Genomic DNA, 13,736 nt, shown 5'->3' with positions numbered 1-13,736 from the left:
TGAACCTCCATGCAGAATCCAAATTTATGCAATCTCTGCGTTAACTAGACTGTTTAGTAATTCAGAACAACACAACCTCTTCTCTGACTGTATTGAATCTCTGATCAGAGCAGCTTCTTGCAACCAAGTTACTACATAGGCTCTACATTGACCTTGTTGCTAGGCTACATCATCCCTTCACTGCATAAAAATTGGAAGACTTATAAAATCATAGAATTGTAGAGTTTGAAGGGATCCTGAGGATCATCTAGTCTAACCCAATGCAAAGCAGGAAGCTCAATTAAAGCATCCAAACTCCAAACTTCTCCATGCTGGCAGAGATAAGGGATCACATAAGCCCTCATTGTTACATCTGAAGCAGCATCCCAATTCTACAAGTTGTATCCTGAATTGAAAAGTTCATTTTGAGTGATGTTTTCCATGTAACTTCATTGTAATAATTCAAAGGCAGGTATCTGGGTGTCTGCCATTCAATAAATTTTCTGTTGGTGATAAATTCTGGCAAGAGTTTTTTTTTATACAGATGCATTTATGGGAACAATGTCAGGAGATAAAATATGGATGCAAAATGTTAATGCTAAATTTGGTCACCAGTCTTCTCAGCACAAATATGCACACCAGAAATATACAGCATTTTACCAAATGCTACCAATATCTGAAGCACGTAAATCTCTCTGTGGAGGAAACATGTGAAGCCACTCTTTGCACTATGCACCAATGTGAAAAGAGGATAAGCAAAGCAGTCAGTCACACATTTCTTCTTTTGCTGTTTCCAACTGATCCAATTAATATAAATGACCAATTTGCTGCATCTCCAATGGATTAAAATACTGGGGATAAAATACTGAGCGTGAGTGAGCTCCAGTAACAAATTATTGAGGAGAAAATAAGGGGGCAGATATGTTAAACACTTGTGCAATCATGGCAACAGGGTGAGGAGGTCAGGCCAATGAAGTCTTACTGCAACTGCCTACCTGGTACCCAGGCTGTGGATGTCATGTGCCATGTAGATCATGTGAGAGAGGAATGAATGGTTTTTGCACATGAGCACCAGAGATAGTGGGAAATATAGTTGTGAGGTTCCTGAGCAAATATATATGTTACAATGATTCTCCAGTGCACAAAATTTCTATGCACAGAGCCTGCTACACAGAGTGTTAGAGTCTCAATGCATTGACATCTGTATGTTAGCCCAGCAGAGAAAATAGCAGCTTTGAGGGGATTTTAAATGGACAAACAACATGGTAGAAAATAATTAACATCCCTCCTCCCTGGCCGTGGTCCTGATCAAATTTGCACATGCTTGGCTGCTTTTAAAAGAGACAGGACATCTGATTTTGGGCCACCAATGTCTCGTTTAATCCGGCCCTTAGGGAAGGGGGTTAAACAAATGCATGGAAGACAGGTCTATCAACAGCTGTTAACTACGATAGTTAAATGGAATCTCCAGGCTCAGAGACAGAGACAGTGTGCCTCTGAATATCAGGTATGAGCAAAAGAAAAGAATGCATGTTGACTGCTCTAGTTACACAGGCTTCCTGGAAGCATCTGACTAGATGGACTGGGTGGACTCTTGGTCTGACCTAGAAGGGCTCTTCTTATTTAAATCAGTGGTAGATCACAGTCGCTGGCATCTCCAGGCAGAAAATCCCTTAGCTAAAACCCTGGAGAGCCATAGCTAGTCAACACAAACAATACTGAGCTAAATGGACCAATATTCTGACTCAGGATAATGGAGCTTCACATTTTCCTATTTTCTTATGGGCAGCTTCAAAGGGAACAAGAGCAGAAATATAATGTCCAAAACCCATCATGTAATATTGCAGCGAGATAAGAGGAAAAGACAGCACAGAATTACTGTTAGCCGCACCTTGAAACTGTAATCTTTTAAATCATGTGCTGATTATTTCTTTCCATCTTGCCTCAAGTGTAGCCTATTGGGAGATTTTCACACATGCCCCTCTTCCAGCATGAGTGAAATCCAAGTCCAAAAGTCAGCATGCCTATTCTCTGCATGTCTTTAGGCTTTATCTGCTTAAGGTACTGAGAAAAAACACATTTGTACTCCCATTAATCCTGAAGAGTCCCATTACAAGTTTTTACCACCATTAATCCCTGCAGCGTTGAGGAAGAGAGAAGATCCTATGAGGAATGAGTCAAAGCTAAAGCACATCACAGTCATACCAGTGTTTTAAGCCGTTCCACTTTGAGCTGAGATTTAAAGGGGGGCAGGAAAGACAAAAAAATATATCACATGTTGGTGTATTTAAACATTCATAACTTTATAACTAACCAGTCTATTTTCTTCCAACGAAGAAGCTTCTATTGAAGGGCACAAGAAACTTAAAAAGGCCAAATCTGTAAACTCAATGGTACATCTTGATTTGCAGCTCTTTGTCCACAGACCACATAAATCACTTCTATTCTTCCTACTTCCTAACGGTCGCAGCAGCCCTTAAACACTGTGTAAAATTGAAGCATCCAGCTAATGTGAAAAGTATTCAATGAAGAATTCAGATCTGGGGTAGGAAACCTGTTGCTCTCCAGATGTTGTTAGACTCCAGTCCCCCACCCACACCCATCTAACATGGTTAATGGTCAGTGATGATGGCAGTCACAGGTTCCCCACCCATGTGCTAGGTGAGATCTCTTCCTGTAACAAGTGTTCCATAGCTTAAGAACTGGAAAGTGCTGCCTGGCACCTCAATCCTGAATATATTTACTCAAAAGCAGGCCTAATTGATTTGAAAGGAGCTTAGTTTCACAGAAAGTATGCTTAGGATCCCAGTCTATAACAATGAGGATGTACTTATCTTTAAGTAAAATCCTACTGATTTTTAAACTAGGCTGTTCAAGTGTTTAAAGGTAAGAATATGTTTTGCTAGATTATGTTTCATATCCAGGGGCCTAGCCGAATAATAAGATTTATGTGCCTTGGATTTTAAGATTAAAATGTTGAAAAGAATAACACTAAAAACCAGTAACATGGACAAATCAACTGAACCAAAAAGCACAGAATCATAGAAATAAACTGCAATCCTATTTCTATTGTGAAAAATAACCCCTTTATTTCAAATAAGTTCAGCATCTTCTGTGAATGTATACATTCAGAGATATGAACACCTGCCTGTTACGCTATCACCAATTTGTCCTTTAACCTTTGGCCCTTTCCTTTGATCTTAAAGAATAAGGAACTGGGAAATGAATATTTAAGGAACAATTATCTGAAGGGGGAAATAATTGGAGGCATGTATACATGGGAATTTGTTTGGAGGGATCTGCTAGAGGAAGAAAATAGGTTCAGCAAAAATGAGCCACGAGAATGATGAAACTGGGTTTAGCTATGGCATCAGAACATAGGAAGATCCCTGCTAGACTCACAAAAAATCCCAACAAATTCTACATTGTGTTTCAGCATAAGCAAGATGTGAAGGTGAGACCAACACTGCCTTTTTCGTTCTCAAGAATCATTTTATATTCAGAGGTATACTGCCCCATCACTATTCACTATCACAGGTAAAAGCTTCTGATTAACCTATCCCCCTATAAATACTTTAATTGTTTCAAAAGTAACAGAGCTAATGGCCTCCATTATACCTGCCACAAGAAAAGCATTGTATGAAGAGTGAGCTGCATTCTGGGAGCTGTTGTTGGTGAAAGGTGCTGAGAATTGTTAGGAGGTCACCAATTCCTCTCACAGAACTACAATTTCCAAAGTTCCCTGGGAACAGGGATTGATTGTTAAATGTAGCTCTGGGAATTGTAGCTCCGGGAGGAAACAGGGTATCTATAATTATCCAGAGCTACATTTATTAAGAGTGAAGGGAACAGGAATCTCCTAACAACTCCCAGCACCTTTCACAAGCTATAGCTCTCAGAATTGCCTGGAGGAAGCCATGGCTGTTTATAGTGGTATCATAGCGCTGTAAATATATAGTGTGAATGTGACCACAGACAAACAATTCCAGAGTTGGCCTTACCATTAGAAAGAGTGAGGCAACCACCTGAGTCAATCTATTTTTGGTATCTTTAAATGGTGCCAAATAATTCAATAGCCATTACCATTGTACTTCTCTAGTAGTTAGAGAAGGGGAGAGATGCATGTTTTTGCCTCCGATGCCAAAATAATTTGACTGGCCTTAGGTACTATGGATCCTAACTGGGTGTGGGGCAGGGAGAGCAACACTATTCTCTGCTCCACTACAGGCAGCAAAATGTCTTGGACTGGTACACACACAAGCACACAGAGAATACTGTCACTAAGCTGGACACTCAAGTGGCAGTTAGCTCAGTTGGTTAGAGTGTGGTGCTGATAATGCCAAGGTTACGGGTTAGATTCCCATACAAGCCACATGCATTGCAGAGGATTTGCCTTGATGACCCTTGAGGTACCCTTCCAACTCTACAGTTCTATGATTCTAAGCAAGATACTACAGTGGTACCTCAGGTTAAGTACTTAATTCGTTCTGGAGGTCTGTTCTTAACCTGAAACTGTTCTTAGCCTGAAGCACCACTTTAGCTGCTGCCACGCCGCCAGAGCCCAATTTCTGTTCTTCTCCTGAAGCAAAGTTCTTAACCCGAGGTACTATTTCTGGGTTAGCGGAGTCTGTAACCTGAAGCGTCTGTAACCCAGGGTACCACTGTATACTGTTACTCAGACACACAGAGGTCTTTAAGCATTTAACACTGGATTTAAATCAATCACACCAAAGGCTAGAATTTAGGGGCCGGGGGTGAAGGGACAAGACTTACCTCATAACTAACACTCAAGACAGACACAAACAACAGCAAGAGAAATCAAAATTAGGATGCAAGGGATTTTAGGAAAGTAATGTTCTAGATTGGAATAAGAAGGCCACACCTGCAGACTACAAGCCCCAGCACCTCTAACAATGTCAATGTTGCTGCTCCCAGCAGGAAAGGATTTATAGGTGTCTGCAGCATTAGGGCCACATGGGACTGAGGGGCCTCCAAGCCATTAGTGTGCCTTGTTATCTGAGAGGATAGCTTTGAAATGTGACTACAAGCAATGAATTGAGATGGTTGAATTCTAGCATTTTAGTTGTTTTGTTTCTACTGTTTGCTTCTCCTTCTTCCCAATTAAAATCAGTGGAGGCTGGTCCGTTAGGACAGAGGTCACCAACCTGGTGCCCATGAAGGCCTTCATTGGCATCCCTGAAGGGGGTTACCAGACTCAGAGCTTTCATTAAAAAAAAGAAGTTTCTAGCCCTTCTAATAAGAAATTTTTCAATCATAACATGCAGGCACCATTCTGAATAATTTCTTTCAAATGAGCCAGCCTGGCTGTTCCTGCCTCTCAATGTTTTTAGCCAATAAGTGAGGTCAGAGCTGTGACTGATATAGTATGTTGTTTGGACCCCAGGCAATAGGAATCCATGCAGTCCTAACAGAGATGGATTTATAATGGTACAATTGCAGCAATTGCACCAGGGCTCATGGCAGCAGAAGACCCAAACACTGAGTTTTTAATTTTTTAAACAGTATGTCTTCAGCCCTTCTAGAAATAAAGCTTACAAAGTGTAATGTGCAGGCAGCCTTCAAAGCTGTGGGTTGCCAACCTGATGCAAGCAGAGGGATGACTATAATCTATCTTCAAGCTCCGCAGCATGGAGCATTTGCTGGAGTTGGAAGGACCCACCAACTTCCAACTCCCATTGGCTATGAGACTAACTCCTCCCCTACTTTCTGGAAGGATTTGCCTGGGCGGCTACTGTGGGACAAAATGAGAGGAGAGGAGTGATAGTTGCTACACCTCTGGTGTTGGGGGTGGGGGAAAGTGCTGAGACCAATTCACCTCCTCTTCTTTGGCTGCCCAGGGAAGGACTTTCTGAAAAGATGGGGACCTAAGAAGTGTGGATGCAACACATACATTAAAAAATTGTTAAACTCCCTCTTCCAAATCAGGCAGATCTTTTTGTAATGGGAAAAGACAACAGGAATTCCAGCCACAGAACCCTTACATTACATGAAGTTTGGCCATCTATCCAAGAACCTGAAATCCAGAATACACCTTAAGGTAAAGAATAGCCCATGGTTTGGTACAAATTGCATTTAATATCTCAAAAGGGAGGGGGAGGGACATAGGAAGAAAGGCCCTTTCCCCCAGGATTTGAATCTTGTGCTTCTTATATATGCTAATTCATCCATCAGCAACCACTGAAGACTCATCATCTTTGATGGTTTGTGAGGTTAAAATGGGACAGAATGAATAATAAAAAAGGCACCGAGAAGGTCACAAATATTACGGACATCTGTCTCGATGACATCTAATCTAGGAGACTGTAGTGCCACCCTTGCAGCATATCAGACATGCCTGGTTTGAACAAAGTATGATAAGATAATATTGTACTAATAAATATTATTATTGTTAAAAAATAAAACAATGCACTAATGATAAACTAGAGCTTACAACACTGTATTCATCAATAGCTATGACCCATAAGCACAAGGAGTCCACCTCTGTGACCACAAGCCAGTGACCTCTGTCTAATGCTGCTGCACAGCCCAGCCTACCATAAAACATCTGCATCTATAATTCACACAATTGCAAAAAAATCAGGAAATGAGCGCAAGGAAGAAAAAAATATTAAGAAAACGGGTGAGGGAAATTTCCTTTCAGGGTTGCATCCCCATCCCTCATTCACCAATAACAGCAGAGCCCCAAATTATCAACTACATTGTAACTACATTAATTTGCATGGGGGTATTTTTTCTCTCCAGCCTAAGTACTTCCAAATATAGCTATTTAGCTGATATTCTTCCATTTTCTTAAGCTTCATGCTAAAATATATAACCTATCGCTGCAATCCTGTGCACACTTATTTGGGAGTAAAGGCAATTGAATATAGCGGGATTTCCATATAACTATGCATAGGAGTGGGCTATTGTGTATGGGGTGTGGGTGTGTGCTTAAATCCTATTTCTGCCATGGACTTAAGCATATCAGTGTCTGTTCCTCCTCTTTACAGGGAAGATAATAATAACCTCTCAGAGCATTGCTGTGCAGCACTTCTCAGCTTGTGAGAAATTCCTACAGAAACTGGAAAGCAGGAGAACAAAATCAGCCAAAGACAAAATGTTGTATTTGTCATACTTGCCCCAAGCAGAGTTCAAGTGGATTAAAGGGTAGCAGAAGGAATGGGAGGCAGAGCACTAGTTTATTAGTTCACAGTTGCTAAGAAGAGAGCAGGCACATTCTATTTCTTTGCCCAGTCAAGATATATACAAAATCTGGGTTTATCAGGGAAGTCGTTTCAGTTCTCCTGGCAACTGTTCATACAGTTATAGGATGCCAACACATAGGGATGCTCACTTTATACTTTGAGAAACTTGGGTTTAGATATTCACAAATCAATTAAAAAACACACACAAAATAAATTTAAAAAAGTTTTCTTATTATTTGAATTATCATGTTATTTATTACTAACATCATAAATTAAATTATGGCTGCATTATTGCTAACCAAGCTCAGGGTGCACTCAATTAAAATCAGAGAAGAAGCAAAAGGTTTTCATGACAAGGAAGCAACCCTCTGAGGTTGCAAATGCATTACCTTTTTGTCGCTCAGCCCAGACACCTGGTCTACATACTCCTCTTGGATCATGAAGGCAGCCAAATTGGCAGTGTAACTGGCCAGAAAGATGACAGCAAAGAAGGCCCACACAGACACCATGATCTTGCTCGTAGTTCCCTTGGGATTCTGCACTGGCACAGAGTTGTTGAATACCAGGCCCCACAATAACCAGATAGCTTTGCCAATGGTGAAAGAAGGACCACCAGGCTCTGAAATGACCAAAAACATAAGCAGAAATAGTGATCAGACTGGCAAAGTCCGTCATTCCAAGTAGTTAGTACAAAATCCTGACCCTTTTCTCGTACACATCACTTTGTCTGATTGCACAAACATAGGTTGGTATATTGGAAGAATCCCATAAATTTACACACTTTTCTTCCTCTCTTTCTCTGTTCTTCCTGGTTAATATGAACTAATTTACAGCAGAATTCTAACCATGTCTGCTCAGAAGTAAGCGCCAACAGGACCTACTCCCAGGTAAGTGTCCATAGAATTGCAGTGTTAAATCTGAAGAGGTAAAATAGCAGTTGGCTTCTAAAACAGAGACTGAAACCAGGGTTAGAAGTTTACTTCAATCTCTGGTTTAGAAGCTAACTATGGTCAGTGGTAACTGTTCTTATGCCAGGTCAGATGTAGCAATGAAACCTTGCAGTTAACACTAACTAGAGAAAGAAAGGGAAATTCATACAGCTGGAGGAAGTTGGGAGATGGCAGAACCTTGTTGGATGTTCCCAGTTATCAAAGCAAGCTTTGGGAGTGTGATGGGTCGCTGGTAGGCTTCAGTTATCAACCAATAGGCTTCCCAGTCCTCCATATAACTGAAGAAAGCAGTCATGTTTGGGGAGAGCCTCACTAGTGGGGGAACTCCTCTTTACTACTCTAAAACAAAACAAAACAAAAAACAAAACAAAAAGGATGTGCTCTCCAACTCTAGAAAGGGAAAGCACATCAAAAATAATAAAAATTATTGAAAAACACTTGGCATTGCTGATGTTCACCTGTTGTCTTTTGAGGGCTACATGAGTGTTCTTGGGATTGAATGATCCTCTAACAAAAAATAAAAACAGTCCCCAAGAAAGCACAACTCTAAAAGCTGAACTTTAAAAAGTATAGAAAATTGTGTTAACATAGTAAATGAGTGAGGGTGGGGTATGTGTTGTGACACTGACATTTAGGTGGGTACAATGGAATTCCAGCAGCCACATTCTGCACAAAGGACAACAATTTGCATTTCCCATCCACAAAATGCTGTAGGTGGAACACAGGGGAAATGTGACAGTCCTGCAGCAGAAATGTGTCTTAAATAAATATGCCTGAATCCCACAAAATAATTGAGTGAAAGGACCCTAACGTTCTGTGGGAAACACAGAAACAAATCTACCCTTGGCTGCTCAGCTCAATGGGTGACCTTGGGCAACTCACCTAGTCATCATCTTCTGGTTGCTGTGAAGCTAAAAGGTCATTTTGAGTACCTCAAATGAAGGGTGAGGTATAACAAAATGCCATCTGCCTTAACAATATATGCATGCATTTTTTTTATCCAAACATTATCGTAAATAGAGTCACTGAAGCAACTAACTCCGCAAGCTACTCCTGCAACCTAAACTGCAACAGGGAGGAAGTGATACAGGCGCCTCCCCGTAAGATGAAAGTATGCAGTGCTGCACTCTGAGTCTTGGCATACTTATGTATGACTTGCAAACAGAGGCACACATAAATCTTTTTCATGTCACGGGTTTTAGACATTCAGGAGCACTCCCATGAGTAGAACAGAAATTTCATGATGCCTCTAGCTCTATAACAAATTGTGGCATTTGGTATCATAGCTATTGTTGTTCTGTTAAGTAAGTGTGAGCACAGGTTTTCAAAAGTTCTTTAAGTCCTACAAGGTCACTGTGATCTAAACAACTAGAAACATCCATGCAATGAAGTACAAGGCCAAGAGAGTTCCTTCACACAGCTGCTCTTTTTCCGTCTGCATTTTAATGGAACTAACTCAAACCAAGTTCACAGAGTCTATTAGTTATGCTTATTAATGCAGGCTTATGTGCCACAACTCCAGCTGACTTTCAATAAGAATTGAATGAATGTATCTGATGGCAAATCTGGCTCCCACATATGCAATGCAGATGAGATAAGTTATTATGAGAAACATTCATTTTGCATTTTTTGGCTTTTTGAATACTTAACAGTGAAGCATTTCATCAACATTTATTTTTGCATGCAAATTAATTTATCTCTGTATTGATGTTTATAATTTGCATTTTTAAAATTTGAGGAAGCGAGTAAGGAACTTTTAAAGGAAACTTTTAAAGGGAAAATGGATAAATAAAATAAAACTTTAAACTAGCTCCACTGCATAATTGCAAAGAAACATTGTTGAACATTGCATAGTTTCAGTTTTGCATGGTCTATATTTGCTGCTGCTTCTTCCAGAATCACCACAGATTTATAAAGCAAGAGTACCTTTTCAGGATACCTCAACAATTAAGATATGACGATCATCCTCAATGACTACACATAAGTAAATCCCATTGAGTTGCATGGGCTAACATCATGTGGACTATGCAAACAGCTGCAAACACACAGTGAACTCTGTGTAGCATTTGGTATCCAGAAAAAACACACATGAACATATCCATATTGGCCTTGTGCAATGCGTGTTTCTCATAACAATGTATGTCATCATTTCACATATAGAATCCAATTTTGCCCCAAATAATTCATTCAAGCTATTCACCATTCACATCTGTTCTGCTACCTGTACTAAAAATATGTGCATGGTGTGTATACAGAAATTTCAGCATGAGCATCTTCATGAATATTCACAACTTTGCATACATCTCCTTAGATATGTGCATTGGTCCATGTATGCTGTCCACAGCTTGTGGACAACAGCTCCCTTTGGCATGACTATACATAAAGCTCTGGCTAAATTTCCATTTCAAAATATCTTTTCTTCAGGGCTCAGAAACTTGGTGGCATAGATACGTTCAGGGCAAATTTGAGAAGCGGGTAAAACGATTTTCACACAAATATCTCAGTTCAAGCATCTTCATATTTTCAGCCTGTGGGTAAACCAGAAGGTCTTACGTAGGGGGCCATTTCACAGCTCAACAAAGCCAAGGGAATATACCAGTATCTTACCAGCATCCAAGTGCTTTCACTTATTTTCTGTATTCTGCCTTTGCCCTTCACTCATAAATCAACCCTCTAATCAGACAGCTTTGCATCTTTTGCTCCCTGTCCCCCCACAACTACTCCATCTACATCCCCCACCCACCCGAGGATATTAAATTAATGGTTAATATGTCTCAAATTTATGGAGGCAGTAGAGTATGACAGTGGAGATGGTTTGTCGTTTCTGCTGCTTCAAGGACCCCTAGATTGCTGTAACTTCCTTATCCCTGTCCTTCTTCTGACACACAATCTAGATGTGAATTAATTTGCAAGGGGTTAATGTGCAGAGGTTCTCCATTAGGCACTTTGGGTGAATCTCTGAAAGGAAATAATTCCATTAATGCAATTAGTGTAATGAGAGATAGATGAATGTAACATTACATAGCTTTGTAATATCATCATCATTGTCGTCATGTAAATTTCCAGTTATACAGCCAAGGCAAGCAGAACCAAAGTAGGAAAAGCAATCAAGGGTTGCAAATTTATTACGTTAAAATTCATATGCATGACAAAATTTGCAAAATTTTGCACATTTGCTGGGTACCAATTCAAATGTGAACAGTTGTCCAAGGGAATATATATTTCAGTTTAACAAAGTAGCATGTTTACTTTGGAGAAATTATGAGCAAACACACATAGGGTCAGGCAGATAATTTCAGGTCAGCTGGAAATTAGTGGCTCTGTATTGTGAGCCATGCAAATGCCTAATCACCCAAAGAGATCCATTTAAATTTTCTGCTGTTTGTGAATCTATTGATTCAACTTCTTTCCTTGTTTACCCAGAGAAAATACAAAATCTGTAAATGGTTGACATATATGCAGGAGGAGGATAAAATGAAGCCAAGCTAAACAAGCAAGACCATAATCGTTGCATGTTGAGAGATATGTCTCCTTACCTCTGCCATCAGCCAGACACCGGTTGTATCCCACAGGGCTGAAGTACTCAAAGACAAAGACCGCCACCGCAGAGATTATAAGCAGCATTACAAACATCATCACCCATACATCAGCACTGAATGGCTCTATAGAGAAAAAGACAGAAAAATTGTAGGTACTTTTCTATCCTACCCCAAAATACAGGCCAGCCCCATCAGTGGAAGCCAAGTGCAAGGACTTCTACTTATGGAAAGGGCCTTTCCCCCTCATCTCCTCACGCTGCCCCCTAGGGAGGAGAGCTGGTATTGTTCCATCTGGCAGGCAGAAATGATTACTGGTATGTGGGTGGAAAGATTGGAAGAGCCCATCATTAAATTCCACCCAGAACTGATTTGGTTACTGTTTCTATACAGTTACTGTTATTAAATTGGCAGTTGCTTTCAGGTACAGAACTTACACAGAAGTGAGTTTTTGCCAGCACCTTACGGTATATAATGAAGGTGTCAGGTGAACTTCCCTGGAGAGAGCATTCCACAAGCGAGAAACTACTGCAGAAAAGGCCAGTTCTTGTATTGTCACCCCCCAGACCTCACACAAAGAAAGGCCTCAGGCCTTTCTTGCAGGCTCTGGGTGGGTTAGTATGGGGAGAGGTGGTAATATGCAATTGCAGTACTTTGCAATATGTTCTAGTGGTTCTGGCTTTGAAATGTGTTCAAAATACTGCTTTCAGGCTGATGTTGGGATCCTGTTGTCTGGAGCATGTGACTCCGTTGTTATTCACTTTGCTTTGACTCTCAGCCTGGTTTAACCCAGGCTCTGGAACTCTCTGCCCCAGAAAGCCAGCCTAGTCCTTTCCCTTTCTGTAGACTGGCACAGAGCGCCATATTGATGTAGATCCTCAGAATGGAAATGAACTAGCCAGTTAAGAATTAGTATCTAGCTTTTTTTGTCAGTATATTTTCTCTGCTGCTATTGTGATTTCATTTGATTTTTTTAAAGTTTTATGGTGCTTTGAGGGCTTTGCACGCAAAAAAGGCTTATAAACTTCAAAAATGAAAGCAAGAAAGAGACTCTGCCTTCACTTCTTTGGATATAAGGCAAAGTGATAGGAAAAGCTTCTTCTGAACGTCTGCATGTCATACTGCTGGGATGCCAAATGATTGTCATAGGTCAACTCCAGGCTTTGGGAAGCAAAGCTGAAGAAATGTATTTGAACATAATTAAACTTCTAGTTCTGGAACCTGGGACCAATATTTCTGAAGTTGTTGTTAGTATTCTCGTTTTCACATCTAGAACCTGGTTCTGAAATCTAGTTCAGGATTGAACTTCAGAGTGTATAAAGTTTCTTTCAAGCAGTGTGTGTGTGCTGTTTGTTTTTTAAATTAGAAAAAGAACAGCAAACATTCTGGTTGTTTTTCTTAAAATATTTTCCCCTGCACTTCGCCTCAAAAAATATATATAATTTAAAAACCGTTACCTAAAAAGGCAGAAGGTGAGACAGTCCCATTGCTTCGTGACACCATTACACTAATGCCTGTCTCAATGAAGGGTACAGAAAAGTCTACCACTTCTGAGCGTTCTGCATTTATGGTGAGGGATCCCACAGCCATATAGGCACGTTTGTCAACCACCTGAGACAAGGAGACAGAAAAATAGTTAATGCAGAGACTAGTGTCTAGCATGCAGGAGCTGGAACCTGTTCAAGAATAAAGGATGCTTTCGGGTAAGTTAAAACAGCGACAGGCTGCCACACATTCATAAGGTTTTGTATATATGAGGCAGGAAGGGAGAAAGCAAGGGCAAATGGTGTTGACATCACATTTGGAAATGGGAACTGGGAAAGATAAAGGAAAAAGAAAGTAGGATGAAGGTGGCACATTGTGCTATAAGAGAGGAGAAAAAGAGTGGCAGGCTAGCTAAGAATTATTTCACATCATATCTGAACATTCAGAATGGAAGGTCAGATCAGTGAAAGGAAAAAAACCATCTTTGTTTTCCATTTCCCTGGAAAACAACAGCCCTCCCCACAAGTGTGCCCTTTTAAGGCAACCAATTGGTTGTGGGTTGGTTTCAGTATTTGTGTACA

At 40.4% G+C, this 13,736-nt stretch overlaps 1 protein-coding gene and 1 long non-coding RNA gene across 16 annotated transcripts in view; one reads left to right on the top strand and one right to left on the bottom strand.

Moving 5' to 3' along the window:
• Nucleotides 1-13,736, bottom strand: part of GRIN2B (glutamate ionotropic receptor NMDA type subunit 2B) — a 295,203-nt gene that overhangs the window by 22,320 nt on the left and 259,147 nt on the right. For all 15 annotated transcript variants that reach the window (XM_081209487.1, XM_081209473.1, XM_081209486.1 and 12 more), the window contains 3 exons: nt 13,128-13,281; nt 11,671-11,796; nt 7,574-7,803 (listed from right to left, as the gene is read on the bottom strand). In XM_081209487.1, coding sequence (XP_081065613.1) covers nt 7,574-7,803; nt 11,671-11,796; nt 13,128-13,281 — 510 coding nt within the window. The remainder of the gene's footprint in view (nt 1-7,573; nt 7,804-11,670; nt 11,797-13,127; nt 13,282-13,736) is intronic.
• LOC308595466 lies at nt 1,347-11,630 on the top strand. The gene is made up of 4 exons (XR_014012047.1): nt 1,347-1,486; nt 3,416-3,516; nt 5,926-6,037; nt 11,558-11,630. It is a non-coding gene; the product is annotated as an uncharacterized lncRNA (long non-coding RNA).

The sequence above is a fragment of the Podarcis bocagei genome (genome assembly GCF_964188305.1).
Source record: "Podarcis bocagei genome assembly, chromosome: 10".
Lineage (NCBI taxonomy): Eukaryota > Metazoa > Chordata > Lepidosauria > Squamata > Lacertidae > Podarcis > Podarcis bocagei.
Note: the sequence above shows the minus strand (reverse complement) of the source record. Positions and strands in the feature narration are given on the sequence as shown.